This window comes from Pyxicephalus adspersus, chromosome 1 (genome assembly GCF_032062135.1).
Source record: "Pyxicephalus adspersus chromosome 1, UCB_Pads_2.0, whole genome shotgun sequence".
NCBI classification, from domain to species: Eukaryota; Metazoa; Chordata; class Amphibia; order Anura; family Pyxicephalidae; genus Pyxicephalus; species Pyxicephalus adspersus.
In genome coordinates this window covers 125729266-125746396 of record NC_092858.1, presented here as the reverse complement: position 1 = coordinate 125746396, position 17131 = coordinate 125729266, and the positions used below count along the sequence as shown (strand labels likewise).

Here is a 17131-nt window from a genome sequence, read left to right as displayed (position 1 = left end):
ATGTTTCCCCGTGTGTGAATTTATACTGTTTAGCTTTGCATAAATATTTAGTAAATCTTCCCTGTGTTTGTAATTTGTTTATATTTTATCATTTACAATTACAGCAAATAATACTTGATTTATTTTTATTTAGGATGGCTTTTGAATGCTCACAAGAGTTCAGAGTTGTAAAAAAAAAACACATTACTAGCAAAGAAGTGTATTATGTTTTGGGGGTTTTGGGTGTTTATATAGTGTTCTCAGATGTCATGTACGTATATATTATCCGGGTATAATAAAGGGCATTCACATTTTAGATGCCTAATCAATGCTTTGGGTGCTGCCATCTTTATTATACATATTAGTGTACTAAAAAAGATGTGTCCTAACCTGGTTTGATTGAAAACAAGTTAAACTGCATCTATACTCAAAAAAATCTGGCTTACCATTTTCTTTTACTAGTTTTTTGTATAGGGTGTGAAAGGATTAGAACCCCAATTAGGATATACTGCGGTTCATTGGAAAGATTCCTTTACTATATGCTCGGTAAAAAGTTTGCCCTCAGGACAGGGGATATGCATCTAACAACAGCACTGGGCCTGATTTATTAAAAAATGGAGAAGATAGACTATCACAGAAGAACCTGTCCTATCCAGCAAACTGGGAAAGATTTCCTAAAAATAATTTGCTATAAGTTGGCTAATGTTTTCAATTCTGGACCAGATCCATTCTAGGTTTCAGGAATCAGCCAGGTTCTCCAATGATAGTCTTCTCCAGTCTATAAATCAGGCCCACAGAAGGAGATAAAGAAAGGTTAGTGGGAGAAAGCTAGAACCCTTATCAACATTTTACTGTCCTCTGTGTTCTTGTTGTAGATTCTTCCCTACTTCCTGTCTGATAAGAGGTTGTCCTTATCACAAAAAGTAAGAGGAAATGTCTCTAATGAAGAACCAGAGGACAGAAAAACCAGAAAAAATGGACAGTTTTTTTCTCAATATACACTGTACAATAATAAAAAAAAAGTTATGGGTGCACTTGAGCAAAGTTGAACATGTACATAACCCGCTAAGGCTGGACACACTTTAGAAAGTGGTAAAATTAAAAATGTCACCACAATTCAATTGTATCATCCAGCTAAAGAGGCTAAAACAAGAGAGGTAAAGATAGTTTTCTTTAACTCTTTGGCAACCCTTAGGATTTTTCATCTTTCACTGCATGCAGGTATGGTGTGTAAATTATTTTACTACAGGGTTTATACTATATTATACTTTATTATACCATATAGTTTTTACTAGGTCATGTGTCACCTATTTATGTTTTATTCCAACAGCTGGAACGAGAGCTCCACAATCTCCGCAAAACAGAGAAGGTTACAAAATCAGAGAATGAAAAATTAAAACGTACCAACCAAGATTTAGAACAACAGCTGGAGAAAATACGGGATCAGCTGTCTGAAGCCCAGGGTTGTCTGAGTGAAGTAAAACAAAAAATGATTCAGCTTGAAACTGAAAAGTAAGTTTTTATTTGTTAATTAATTTTTCCACAAAACTTAGATTATTTTAAACCACTTCAGTATCAAGAGACTAAACATCCTTTTGTACCATACTAGTACAATTCTGCAATGCAGTGGATTGACCTGTCAGTGGACTTTTGTCATTTTTATATGTCTATGAGAAAGTAAATTGCTACTTTAAACAGATCAAAGACACGTCAGAAGTAGGTCAACTGCTGGTCAAATGTACATGTCAATTTATTCTTGCGTCAGAAGCATCAAAACCTTTCCACACCAGCCCTAAATATATTGCTGATTTATTAGTCTATGCAAGAATTTTTAGAAACGTTTCGCAGCTAGACCTGATATCACTCCTTTGGTCAACCAACAGTTTGGCCACAGGAGTCTGGTGCCATGTTTCAAATTTATTTCAAGACCTGTGCCAGTCGCTTCACCAAACCAAAGGAACTGGGTTTTCAAGGAAGACATTTCTATGGTCCTAACCTCCTGCTTATAGAATTTAAATAAACAAAGTTTTTTTTAGATAGAATAGGAGAGGAGTAAAGCCCTTGTCAGTTTTTTTTTCCATCCTTCTTTCATAAGGGAGATTTTTCCTCACTTTCTGTCCTGTGGACTCCAAAATTACCATTGGCTGGAACCTGGAGTATATGTGATCCAGGATTCAAAACATTTGCATAGCAAACATAGCAAATACCTGTAGAAAGAGTCAATTTTACTTAACACAACACAGCAAAAAAAAAAAAAACTTGGGTGGGGTTTGGGTTTCGTATCACTATTAAAAAAAGTTATGTTTATGTTGAACAATGGATGTTTCTCCTATTATCTAGTAGGCCCAATCTGTTTAAGAAAAATCTATTTTAGTCACTGCAATAAATTCATTGGGCCTGATTTATTAAAGCTCTCCAAGGCTGGAGAGAATACACTTTCACCAGTGAAGCTTGGTGATCAAGCAAACCTGGAATGGATTTCTTCAATGTCATTTGCTATTTGCTAGCAAATGCTTTGAATCCTGGACCAGATCCATCCCAGGTTTGTTGGATCACCCAGCTTCACTGGTGAAAGTGTATTCTCTCCAGCCTTGGAGAGCTTTAATAAATCAGGGCCATAGTCTGTGGCTGAAATTTAATCTGGGTAGTTAACAGCTGCATGACCTCAGTAAAATATGGATAACCAAGAGAGAAATTCTACAGTTCTGTATATGTTACACCATGAAAATAATGTACATCATCTTTGATGAATCATGGATGCCACACTTAAAAATAGTGGTAAATTAATTTACGCATGATTTTAAGAATGCCTGTTTAGAACTGAAAAATATTATTAAAAAACAAACTGAAGGACATTTCAAGCCTTCACAAAGCCTAAAAAAAACAGCTGTAAAGTCATGCATACATGCTACTAAAATCAGCCTTTCCATAAAAATAGTTATTTCCACTCTCTTTAGCATATGGTTGGGGCAGGAGCATGTTTTTCTATTGTTGGGTTTGACATGTCCAACATCAAAGTGGGTATGGTTTGTTATCACACCCGTCTCCAGATAGATGCTTCAATCAACACGGGGTTTGGGAGCTTTGTTCAGACCTTAGAACTAAATGCACTCTTCCTTTTGCATTTTTGAGCGGGTAAACAAGTTGCTGCTGAGCTCATCCATGGTACAAAGTGAAATACACAATGAGCCTGATTTATTAAAGCTCTCCAATACTGGAGAAAAATAGAGAAGCTGATCCAGCGAGCCTGGATTGGATCTGGTCCAGGATTTAGAACATTTGCATGATTTTTAAGAAATCTACTGTTTGCTATTTAGTACAATCAACCAATGGCAACACACTGGGTTCTGATCATATGTGGATAGATTGAGTTTGTTAAGGAATAAAGGTCAAAAGTACAATATGTACTAATGATCTAGTACATTTGATCAGAATTTCAATTGCTTTCTATCTAGTGAGATCAAATGGAATCGCATACACATGTGTGCAGTATATTGGGACTTCCAGATTGGCATATCCTTTGGATGAGTTGGTGAAACACAAGCAGCGGATCTGCTCATGTGTACTAGATTTTGGTTGACAATCTCTGTCTTTCATATATGATGGGTTAAAGACAAACAATACATATACAGAATAAAAATGTCCTCAGAGAGTCAGAAGTCCTTATCTGCATAACGCTTTTGGGTCAGTGCTATCAAGTAATAATGCAGGATTGCCAGCATGAAAACCAAGCAAGCATCATTTTCAGAATAAGACAGTAATGCCAGCCTTCTATTTTCTCTTAACACATCTTATAAAATGCTTTCTTTCTGTATATAGTTACATGGCAGGAATGCATACTGGTTATGTTACTTGTAGTTATTAGTAATTTTAAAGTTGGCTCTGTATGTCTATTCTTTATTTAAGGACAGGATAAAAAATATAAAATGTTGTGACATTGACACATATTTGACTATCCAATTTTCTATTCTTGTATTTTGTCCAATTTGTATAATTTCTAAAGAGCCGACCCTGAAATAATTGTAACAATATTGCTCATTTGGTAATCAATTGTATATTATATAAAGACAATATCTTCAGATTTTATATACTTGTTTTTTTATAGGGAGGTAACAGATAATAAAGAATCCATGGATTTATCGAGCGCTCAGGTATAGTACTCCCACTTTGAATGTTTTGACAATCAGCCATTAAAACACTGATTTGTATGCATTGAAAAGTTTGGAGAGTGCTTTCATGTTCTCCAGGGTGGGATGGTCATAGATGAATTTGACAGGTATATGAGCTGCATGGTCAATGCTAAATCCTATGTTAGTTTGGACAAATTGCAAAATGAAGACAGCTGTTTACTGTGCACCTTTCTGTATGAGTACATCTTTTTTCTTGTAGTATAAAAAGGTTCCAATAACCCTAGCTGAGGCCAGAAGAGAAATCCAACTATTGAAATTCCTTCTAATTTACTGACTGTACCATACTAAGTATGCAGTTCATCTCCTACACCAAAGCATTACTTGCAGCCTAGGGAACTAATAGGATAAAGACAATTCTAATGGTAGTCAATGTAGCATGAAATTCCTCTAAAAACAACCAGTTTGGTAATCCATTGAGCCTGATTTATTAAAGCTCACAAAGACAAGAGAAGATAGACTATCATAGGAGAACGTGGGTGATTCAAAAAACTAGATCAGATCTGGTACAGGATTAAAAACTTTTTACAATAAAAAGCAAATTAATTTTAATAAATCTATTTAAGGTTTGCTTGATCACTCAGGTTCTTCCATGATCTTCTGCAGCCTAGAAGAACTTTCATAACTTTCATAAATCATGTCCAATCACTAGATTGTTTGGATCACAAGTACTCATATTTCATATGTAAGGGCAAAATGTTGCTAATCTTCACTGTGGCCAGTTTAAACCCCTTATAGATGTTGGAAGACGGCTTTTCCATTTGCTATATTAGCAATAGACGGCTCTTGCTATATTAAGAGGAGGGAGGTAAAAACACTACTGTAATGTACTGAAATCCCAAGTAGTATCAGCCTTGTATGAGTTATCGTCTGCAAGGCTGGAGAAATCTTCTTATCTCCTTATCTACACATCATAAAAAAGGGTATGCTCTGTAGTCCAGCAGAGAAGAAGCCAGGTCAGGATGACTGCAAGTTCTCAGCTACAGATTTCTGTGCAGAAAAACTTTAGGAGTAATAATGATAATAATGCCTCGGATGATCTAACAATGCAGAGACATAGCTATAGGGCTACAGATCTGTGCAAGGTACAGTTTTTGGGGTACTGTTTAGGAACAAGTATAAATACTACCGATAGAAGAGCATATCTTTGCATTTTATATTCCGTTCCATTTTTTGACAGCCAGCTTAGTCCAGGACTGACCTCAACTTGTGATTGGTTAATGCAAAATGAAAACCCCCATTAAACTGAATCAGAGTGGTTGGGAACCATTTTGTACATACATTTGCACACAGCTGTGACTGCGGTTACAGTGTACCACATTGCGCTTTCTGAAAGTGACTAGTTGGTTGCTTCTCTTTCTGTGAAGCAAGAACCACAACACAACTGCACAACCAGGCACTGGTATCAGACACTGCAGTTGACACTAAAAACTGTATAGTAGTTGAATATCGTTACCTAGAACCAGCTTACTGCGCAGTTTATGAATGTCTTGAAAGTCTGAAAGGTTCAGGTATTTAAAGTATGCATACAGCATAATATATACATATATGTGTATTTATATTTCCTTTTTTCATGTGTTCAATACTTTTTCCGTGTGCAATTCCACTTTATTACACAAAACTTAATTTTTAGAATCTTTTGTTTTGATTCTTTTTGTATGTGTAGATTACTTGAGCTATTACCAACATCTGGTATAAATTTTATATTGTCCCAACAGAAATATATTTACTGAGAAAAATGTTGACGTGTTCAATATTTCATTCCCTTGCTGTGTGTATATGTATATATCTAAATGCACGATGTATTATTGAATAGACTAAAATGACATTTACACATTTTTATATATAATCATAATATATATATATATATATATATATTTATTATTATTATCATTAAACAGGATTTATATAGCTCCAACATAGTATGCAGCGCTGTACATTAAATAGGGGTTTCAAATGACAGACGAATACAGACAATGACACAGGAGGAAAGGACAGGAGAAGAGCTTACAATCTAGGAGGTGGGGGAAGTAACACACAATAGGAGGGGATATATATATATATATATATATATATATATATATATATATATAATATTTATATCTTTAAATAGGAGGTCAGTTTTAACTTTCAAAGTCTGATAACTGTTTTTTTATTACAGTTCTACCAGATTTGTTTCCAGGATCCTTCTCAGAAAGATCAGCCTAAGGAAGAGGAGCCCAAAGACAGAGATCCCCTAGAATCCACAGAACAGTAAGTATGATGGATGTTTTATCTTTAGTATCATCCCACATTTCCCTCTGATCTCTCTGTTCTTCTCTGACTTTGTGCAGTCTTTGAAGTCTGAATAAAACCCATTCTGTATTTCCTGTTACAATGGAAGGCTGCTCAATATGTACTGCAATAATGACAACATTAGGCTAACAGCACAGAGGAAGCAAATTGTTTTTACATCATAACATTATTATTTCAGTTCCTCCTTTTTCTTTTTTTTCTTTTCTTAAAGCCATGGCGGGTTCAGACGTAAGCTGAGAAACCAGCTTTGTAAGAATATTTTTAAAGGAAGTAAATAAGTGATTATTTGTAAGGCGAAGGGGCTTTCGTGCAGGCAGGATATGAGTAATGTATAGAAGAAGCAAGTTTGTAGGTGCTTATATGAGGTTTATCATGTAGGATGACATAAGTGTGAAAACTTCTCTGCAAAGAGCAGAATAATGTAACATGTAACTGACGTAAACATCAGAGAATACAAAATATGCATTATTACTCAGGTCATCTGACGGTTTAAACAAGGGGTTCTTTACTTCTATAGGCGTGTCCCCTTATGGGTGTATGACCTCCTTCTTAGAAAATGTAAAGCAATGCCTTCTTAAAAGATATGTTCGAAAGTTTAGAAAGAATATTTACTAAGGATAAGTACTGATACCTGTATACATAACTAAGCATATGCTTGTCATTTTATTTTTTTTTTACGTGTTATTGACACTTTTAAAGTTCAAAACAAAATAAAAGCTGACGTTCAACCTTACTTTCCATATTCTAGGTTCCTTTTCTGTACTGAAATAATTTATTCTGATTTTACTGCACAATGTGACGTTATGCATTAGAAGCTGCAACAAGTCAGGTCATGTCCTGGCTGATTGATACTCAACATCAGATGTGTTCTCCCCAGCTGAATTGCCCCTAGCCTGTCTGTTTGATTTATTGGATTTTATTTATTTCAATATTAAAGGTTCAGCATCACATAAAGAAGGGGGTGTCCTGTAGTCCAGCAGGGGAGAACACAGGTCAGAATGACAGCACAGAAACATTTGAGGTCAGCTGTAAAAAGAATGACTTCTTACACTGTTACATAAAAAAAGAAGCATGATCTCTAACATTGGTGATCTAATCAGTGGGAGCAAAACCGTCTCCATTCTCAACCATGGGTTCCTTTATCTGTGGCTGATTGATTTCCCATAAGATGCCTGCTAGTGGTAGATGTGGCCTCTGTGCAGAACTTGCTTGGGAATCCCCTGACAAATTCATTTGGGGTTCCTGCGGCCGCAGAGGAGGGTCCAGGGCCCTTGTGTAGTGGGACACTTTGCATTTCCCTATGTCTACCCCTTGTGCCAGCAAAGTTTTTGGGCCACCACCACTAGACAGAGCCAGCTGTCTTTATTGGTGGCATTCTGGCCACTAATGTTTAGGATCCATCTTACCAATGCAAATAACATTTTCCCATTGATTGATTATAGCAAGGTTTACCTGACAGCGGAAAACTATTAAGTTTCCTCAGCAGTAAAAAGGTTGAGAAAAGTTGGCCCTTATATTACACATAGTCCCCAGTGCAAATAAATCCCAGCTCTGCAGCGACATCTACAGTACAAATGAAATACTGCTCTAGATCACATAAGAACAGCTAAGTATCAAACAAACAGCAATAATGCAGATATCACTAATCAAATAAATGTTAACTTTGTATAGAAAAATATAAATTACTTCCCTTCCTAATGAAATGATAAATATCTATTATATGTTTTACCAATGCATCGTAGGACAATTTAAAGTGCACCTAAACCCAAAACTTTATCTTCTTTTTTTTTTAAATATTTGAGTGGTAAAGGGTTATAGGTTAAAGAGGGTTATTATTACTACTAGTCTCTGCTAAGCAGCTATGGCCTGAAAAATATCAGAAAATCCAAAATGTTGCATTGTCATTTAGTTGGGAACGGTATATCTCTCAATTGGGACAATTGTTCCAGTGACAGTCATATTGGATAGGAATTTGTTTAACCTTTACAAAAACTTTCTCACTTTCCTTTCTGTATACAGTCCAAGTAAAGTAACTATTTCTAATTTAAAACAAAATGGCATGGAAAAGCATAGATAAGTCACCTTACAGTTTCATAATCGATATAGGGCTCTATTAGAAGGATGTTTCTGCTTGAGTTTTCAGTTCTGAACAACTTCTGTGCTCATTGTACTTGGTCCTTTTTTACCTGAGGTTTTAATTTATTTTAGTGTTGGGGGAATGAGATGCAATAGGGAGTACATACAGGTAGTCCCCAGGTTAGGGACATTCAACATACAGACGACTCCTAGCTCAGAATGGGGCTTCCCTGCTCGTTTGTGTGCTGTACAAAGGCTTGATGCTTGATGGGGGGTTCGCATAACAGAAGAAATGTTTTGTTAAACACAGCTGAGGTTGTGGGTAATCTTATGAGCTGATCTGTAACATCTTGTAACTCTTCAATGAGCAAGACAAACTCTGCAGTTGTTTCTTTTTGCATATCAAAGCACAGCTTGCTCTAGAAGTTAATGGATGTCCAGACTCCATAAAGGTTTTTTTTTTTTTTTTGCTTTGTTTGTGATTGAGGATTTTTTACAGTAACTGACACCACACTGCCTAATATTAATATGTTGAGACAAACATCTGTCCTAATTGCATTTATTAAAATATTGTACCTGTTCTGACTTACATACAAATTCAACTTAAGAACAAACCTACAGTCCCTATCTTGTATGTAACCCGGGGACTACCTGTATACACAAATGTGCACGGAAATATGAAATTCTCCCAACCAGGTAAGAAAAAGTTAGGTAGTTTTTCTATTGAAGCCTTACTGGAGACATAAAAAGGAGGTATTGATTAGGGATAGGTAGATGATCTTTGCCTTTGCTATACCACTGTTTTTTTTTGCAAGTGGTGATATTTTTAGTTATTTGCAAAAACCTGTAGGAACAAAACCCAAATGAATTCTTTATTCTTTAAAAACAAAAGTTAAAGTAAAGTCTGTTTAAAGCTTACTTTTTTGTTGTAGGTTTCTTTTTTGTAGCAAATGTAGCACACTCATTTTTTATAATACACTAATACAATTCATTATTATGATTATGTATTTTGAAGTGGATTTATTTCTGTTCCCAAAAGCAAAGTTACTGTATATTTCTGCAAATTGACTTGCCAGTGCTAAAGCTGAATTTAAGATTTCTAGATGTTATTACATCAATTACAGCAAAAAAAAAGCTGAGCAAGCTATTTTTTTCTCTTGCGGATGCATATTTAAAAGTTGCTTTGATTTTATAGCCACATAATTGTGTGAAAAACAGAAACCCAAGAACCAAGCCATTGCAGAACACATGCCCCACCTTCCAATATCATCGCTCCATCAAAGCAACAAGTACTTTAAAGCAATTGTAATTAATTGCAGGCTTTGAAAGAGAGTTCTGCAGGGTGTGGCAGTAGTAGGATAATTGTTAAGGTTTGTTTTATTTTCAGACAATAGATCTGTGTCTATTGTTTCACATCCTATACCAAGATTATCTATACATTTTGATTTCTGACATCATAAAATATATCTTTGTTGAACGGTGTTTTACACATTATTGTGAAATGAACAATACTTGATTGAAGTTTTCTTAAACTTAAGTAATAGATAGGTGCTCCAAACTCCTAAATCAAATCTAAACATGTTGTAGCATAAGGAACTGTTGGGGTTTTGGATGGGTCATGCGAGTTGGCCATTATATTCACTGTAATGTAGCCCCAGGGCTCCTTGGGTACAGAGACTTTTCTAACTGTGAGCTACAGCTATGTTCCTGCTGTTCATAAACTATTGAGCGCCTCCACCCTAAGGGGGTCTTGGGGTTAAATCTATCACCTTCTGCAAACATGAAGGATAGATTTTTATTTCAAATTTCAGTTAGGCAGGTAGGACAGTAGCAGGGGCTTCATAGAAGCGGTGATCTCCCAGGGGGAGGCCAAGCCTAATGTTGGACTATTAAGAAAAACTAAGCTTACCATTACCTGGATATAATGCTGATCCTTTAGCTTTAACACTTTAAGTCACTAATCCACAAAGCAGATAAGGACTTTACTGATTGAATCACTCAAAGAAATAAAGCCAGGAGATTTGCAAAGCCAACCCTACATTTCTTTTATGTTTCTAGATGATGAACTAGTACGATAATAACAGCAGTGGTGGTCATCTGTCATATCATGCCCTATAATTAACTTATAGTACACATATATTTTATAGATTTGTCCTTTTCTGGGGGTTATAGCAGAGATCAGATCATCCATGGAATTTTATCTTCTTTTTATAATGCGCAACCTTTCAGTGAATACAAGACTCATCTGAATACCACATGAAGCAATGTTGATTGAAAGATTAAATTAATTTTGTAGAAGCTTGTCTTATTGATATGGTTTTCTTACTGAATAATACTGCTTACCTACTGATTAATACTACTAATCTATTTCCACATATAGTTTGTGATTGCACTGTATATGTACATATAAGGATTTTACTGTTATGTACAGAAAGACAGCCATCATTACTCCTGAGCTCATCCTCTTATCTCATATCAGTGAGCCATTCGATTTGTGATTTTGAAATAGTAACATATAACTTACTGATCTATGCATTTAAAAAATGATAGGTCCACGTTTTTGGTCAATAGGTTCATTTGTATGTTAAAAAACAAAAGCATAAAATATATGGTATTAATATTATTATTATTATTAGTATTATTAATAATAATAAACAGTATTTATATAGCACCAACACAAAATGCAGCGCTGTACATTTAATAGAGGTTGCAAATGACAGACAGATATAGACAGTGACACAGGAAGGAGAGAGGACCCTGCCCGGAAGAGCTTACAATCTAAGAGGTGGGAAAGCAGCATACAATAGAAGGGGATGCATTTCGCTATATTTACATATAGCATTTAATTTAACAGTTTTGTGTATTTATATTAATAAAAGTATAATATTGAAAGTTGTTATTAGTCAGCAAAAGCGTATGTTGCTTTTACTGTTTTATTATAGCTGGGCTCCAGGCAGATGTAAAATACACAAATCAATGCTGCTCCTTAAGCATCTCTACATTCTTAGGTATTCATTTTTAATGTGAGCAGTGCAAATACCTGAATTTGACTTGGTAATATCCTTTGGGGATGAACAAATTTTGACCAGAATTGATATGTGTTTGTTGGAATAAAGTGGAGTAAAGTAAAATAAAGAGTAAAATAAAGTAAAGTCCCCTAAAAAAAGTCCTGACAGGTATGTTTTTTTTCAGGACAGAACAGACCATGAATTCTGTAAAAGATCAGCCTGTTAGGTATACTTTATTATTGGTACACAGAACCATGCATGTGCAGTTTAGTGTACAGTCTTGGCCCGAGTCAATGCTGAGATGAAGTAGCTACTTGTGTACATGCTATGTCATCCTCCTTCAAACATGGGGGGGGGGGATTGGTGAAAATGACAAGGGCAACAACTGAATAATGAGAGATATATTGGCTGTTGTAGATCTGGAGGGGGGCAATTTGAGGTAAGTCTGCCATGATCTTTAAATATCCTGAGCATATTGGCATTTTATGGCAAAACTAGGGTGACAGCAGTGAAGTTAGCAACTGCTTTAATTGAAAATGTATATTGAAGTCTACAGCTGTCATTGTTTCCTAGGGTAATTGCATAACCCCTGAAGAAGGTTTTAAAAATAATAAGGGTTTAAAAATAATAATAATATTAATAATAAAAATAATGACCCTGTTGCTGAGAGGATTAGGTACAAGAGTATGTTCATACTACTTACTCGATACAGAAAGAGACAAAAGTAAATAACGACAACACATACTCACCATGAAAAACTCTTTTATTGAATAAAAACACAAAAAGCATTGAATTTGTCAGAAGCAAAGCCATCATGAATCAGTAATGAGACTCATACTCCCAGAGTCAAGCTACAGACTTAGACATTCATGTAGGTTTTTTTTACCTGCAGGGGAAAAAATCATGCATGTTACCTGTCAGACAGAGGTGTGAGATGGGCAAAGTTTTTCATCTGTGTATTCACTGTTTACTTTAAGTTAAGTATTACATTAATGGAGGTGTAGGTATTCTATATTTATGAATTGCCTATTCTCCCCTATCATTTAAACACAATTACACTAAACATATCTTTCACCGTTCTTCTAGGCTGCAGAATTATTCTAACTATACCGATGACTTTAAAACTTCAAGACCAAGAGTCATCTCTATAGAGGAAGATCCAATGCCAGAGTATTTGTTAAAAGACTACAGAAATCCTGAAGAGAGTATTGAAGAAGAAAAAACATTAACTTTTTCATCATTCCCTCAACTTCCACAAAGCCCATGTTACCTAGAAAAGGAAGAACACAACAACATACAACTAAGTAGAACTCCTATCAAAAATACATTAACAGGAGATATACCTGAAGACACAATGCATCACTCAAGGCTTCATAATGAAAAAACTGAAGGGGCTGTAAATATGGCACTAAAAAAAGCTAGCAGTGATCCAGCTAAACCAGAAGGAGCTACAACACAGAACATGCTACAACACAAAAGTCTATCACTATCAGAAAAGACAAATATAAATCAAGAGACACATGGCAACCCAGATCACATTTATAAGATAATATTTGTTGGAAACACAAGTGTTGGAAAAACTTCATTTTTACAGAGGGTTTATGAAGGATCCTTCAGAAAAGATCTACCTGCTACTGTAGGTAAGGATTCAATGTCGTACATTAATTGCTTGATGTTCTTTTATCATTATTATTATTATTATTAAACAGGATTTATATAGCGCCAACATATTACGCATACCAAAGAAAAGCTTTGGCAGTGCCTTGGTGTTCAATGGTTTAAACCTGGTTGTCAGATTCAGTTCCATTGCTGCGTTCATGGTTGCTTCATAGAGGGCTCAGTAAAGTAGGACATACATTACATCAGCTCAGCAACCTATTACACATGTCATGTTCTACTAAAGGGATGGCCAACCAGCCTCTTATTGTAAGCCAAGGGAATGGATTTAGGTATATGCCAATATCATAGATTATGATGGTGTCGGTATGATGGTGGAGGACTTGTCAATCTTGTCAGTTGTTATATTATTTTCGTGCTTTTACTACACTGAGGAATAGTAAATTTTTGCATGTTCTCCGCTACATTTAGTAATGTTTTGGTTCTGTTCATTTTAGCATCTAGTGTTTTTTTCCCTTGTTACCCTATAATATCTAGCATTAGCCTATCCAATTCCCTGAGCAACACCCAGCATGAGTATGTGTATAAACCTTGGGCCTGATTTATTAAAGCTCTCCAAGACTGGAGATAGTAGACTCCACAAAAACTCCACAAACCTGTAAATGCCAAATCAAGCATTTTAAGCGTAAGGATCTCACAATTAGGGATTGCCAAACCAGTTCTCAAAATTAAACTGTATAGTAATTAAGTTAACGTATAGTTGTTTACCAGTATATCAATTTAAGATAGGCAGATCCATGAAAATGTAAAGTGGACCATGAAATGTGAAGTTCCACTTTTTTGCCAGCCCCCCTCCTCTCATTACAAATGGCTTTAAAAGCTGCTCCTTTAAAAAAAATACAAAAAAATGTCCATCCTAACTTCTAATTCTGCACATAACTGTACCACCTGGAAGTGCTGGCAAAATCCTGAGAGAGAAAGATCCTGCAATGGCCTGTAATACATTCTAGCAGGTATATTAATAGTTATACCAACATGCGAGACATAAATAGCCAAGGGAAGTATTTAACCATTTTCTATGAAAGGTCTATTTAAAGTGTTTGACAGACAAGGAATTTCTCTTATTCACAGGCTTTTGGGTGCACAGTAGTGCATTCCCAAGATGCCTTTGCGGTGCTATTAAGAATGAATCACCCTGCACACCAACCAATATTGTTCCAATGGGAACAGGTCCTAGGGATTGGTAAAAATGCAATAAATTCATTTTTTTTGTTTTGATGTTTTAATTCACATTAATGCAAAAATAGTCACTCAACCTAATGTCTACTCTATTGGTCACCTGTTCCCTGCCAGTAACTCATAATTAGTAGTTCTGCCTTTGGCTGTAGACGTGTTATACAGTAAAAGGTTGAATTTATGTCTTAGCTGTTTGAAATGACATGGAAAGCTCAGCCTAAAGTAAAAGTAAAGAAAGCCAATGTTCAGCTTCAAACAAATTTTTTTTTTCTGATAATACAGGTGCCTGTGCCTAGCACTACTAGGCATACACATAATTTAGAACAAACACTTTCGACACACTTGTATGAGAAACAGTGTTACAGAAGAAAAGGAAACATCAATGTTTTTTGTCTTACTTTAAATTCTGTACAATATGTTCAAAGCCCGGCTGTAATGATTTAGTTTTTTTCTAGTACTATTTGTGGCATGTAGCAAGTTAGTACTTTTCAGACAAATTTCTTTTTCATCACTATGACTCAAACAAATCCAAAGGTCTACAATAAATAAAAAGTGCTTGGCATCAAAGACCTGGAGTGATGGAATTCAGTAATGTTTCAGGGTAAACAAAAAGATGAGAATAGTTGAAATTTATTCAGTACATTCCACATGCCAACATACTGTGTATACAGTGGGTTTTGATAAATATACATAAATATATATATATATATATATATATATACGGTATATAATTTAAGTATTCCAGGAAAATTCAAACATTGGTTGGGATGATATGTATTTATGTGATACACATAGGACTCTAGTTATAAAATAGGCAATCTGATATTCCCTCAAACATTCACTGGTGGGAATCAATTAATGCCACACATGGACCTAGAAAGTTCCCATGGGTGAATGTTTAGGAGAATGTCAGATTCTTGTTTTAGAAATAGCACCAACAACATTTGTTCCTATTACTCCAGAGAATGTTGAAAAATATTTCCATACCATTACCAGTTCCCAAAGGATCTTGCTACTGCAATCTAGTCAAACTCTACATGCAGAAAAAATACAGCCAATAAATCTGTTATACCCCCTTGGAAAGACACAAATTCTACTGCATTTGGCACAGAAAACTTGCTTGGTCTGTTACAAGTTCATAACTGATCTCCAGATATGAAAACATCTATTTAAACATATTTCCATACCCCAAAGTAAATAAATCCAGTTTGTGAGTGCCGAATGGCTTTGTAAACCCAGTGATTACCTTGTACCTAGCACTGACATCATATCTGTGCTGTGCAAAGCCTATGCAGAAAACAGAATTTGGGAAAGGACCTGGCAGGCCCAAAAAAGGGAAGAATAGATACAAGACCAGTCACACTGCACATACCAAGAAAGGAACAGTGATTTTTACCAAAAGGTTCCTACAACGTACACAAAGATTCAAGTATGAATTCACATATATACATATAATATACATTTCTTTGTTGCATGCATATGCAAATCCACCTGGAAATTGCATACAACATCAAGCTAAATGTGTTCAGATTCAGAGTATGCTTACCTTACCTTAATTATTGTCTAGGACCTAAACCCCAACTGTTGTTAAAGCCCAGAGTAAGTTTTTCTGTGGGGCTCCCCCGACCTAAATAATAATTTATCTATGGGAACTATAAGAAAAAAACAGTCTTAACTAGCTTATCCCTCACCACTAAAGGCTTCCTCCCAACTGCATGATTGGTTCTCTGAAGCTTCTTCTCTTCATTGCTCCATTAGTCGCAGGCACTCTAAAGCAGGGGTGTCAAGCTCAAATACACACGGGCCAAACTTAAAACTGAAAAAGCACCGCTACTACAATTTCCTGTGTCAAGGAAACAGTCCAATGTGAGGCTTAATGTTATGAGTGGCTTGAACTACCTCTTCACTGAAATAGCACCGCTACTACAATTCCCTGCGTCTATAAAACAGTGCATTGCGGGGCCACGCATAGGCAGAATGGCCGCTGGTCTATATACATGAATCATGCCGGGAATTGTAGTAGCGGTGCTATTTGAATGCAGCGGCGGGCCTGCTGCAATTCATATTTAGGATTCCTTTAGGGGCCAAAAAAAAAGCAATGCAGGCCAGATTTCGCCCGCGGGCCAGAGTATGACACCCTTGCTCTAGAATCATCACATACAATGCAGGTCCAGCAGTACTCCATTGTAAGTCAGGGCACTACAAACTTGCCTAAAACCTTGGGCATTGCAGAGAAGAGGAGAGCACCAGCAATTTGGTGAGCAAGGGGTAGGGTAAGTAAAACTGCTTTTTAACATTCCCTAAACAAAAATGGCTATTTAACCATTACAATGTACGGGGAGTTCCACTGCAAGTGTAACTTTGGATTTTACTCAACATTAGGCTTTAAATGACATGTACATATAATTTATGACCAACTTTATTAAAGTGAACTTATGCCTAGATCATGCACACTAAAGTAGAGAATATTTTGGCAGTCTTAAAAGTCTCTATTGTAGCCATTCTCAACCATGATTTCATGGTTAAAAGCATACCAAAACTAACATTTTTACCTTATATAAAAGGGTTTACAACCCTTTTATATAAGGTAAAAATTACCTTCTTTTTTGGGTGGATGGGGTTGAAAGCCTTTTTTTAATTCTTTCTGTCATCAAGAGAGGCTTCTGACTGCTCCGTCTGCGCATGCCCGACCTCGCATGTGAGATCGGCATTCTTTTTTTCCCATCTACGTCA

General features: G+C 35.8%; 1 protein-coding gene across 2 annotated transcripts in view; it reads left to right on the top strand.

Annotated features, from left to right (window-relative positions):
* LOC140341012 (EF-hand calcium-binding domain-containing protein 4B-like) overlaps positions 1 to 17131 on the top strand; it is a 45438-nt gene that overhangs the window by 17195 nt on the left and 11112 nt on the right. For both annotated transcript variants that reach the window (XR_011922787.1, XM_072426505.1), the window contains exons 8-11: positions 1310 to 1491; positions 4085 to 4130; positions 6328 to 6419; positions 12632 to 13185. Coding sequence is in view for 1 of the 2 variants with exons in the window: in XM_072426505.1 (XP_072282606.1) it covers positions 1310 to 1491; positions 4085 to 4130; positions 6328 to 6419; positions 12632 to 13185 (874 nt within the window). In the remaining variant the exon portion in view is untranslated. The remainder of the gene's footprint in view (positions 1 to 1309; positions 1492 to 4084; positions 4131 to 6327; positions 6420 to 12631; positions 13186 to 17131) is intronic.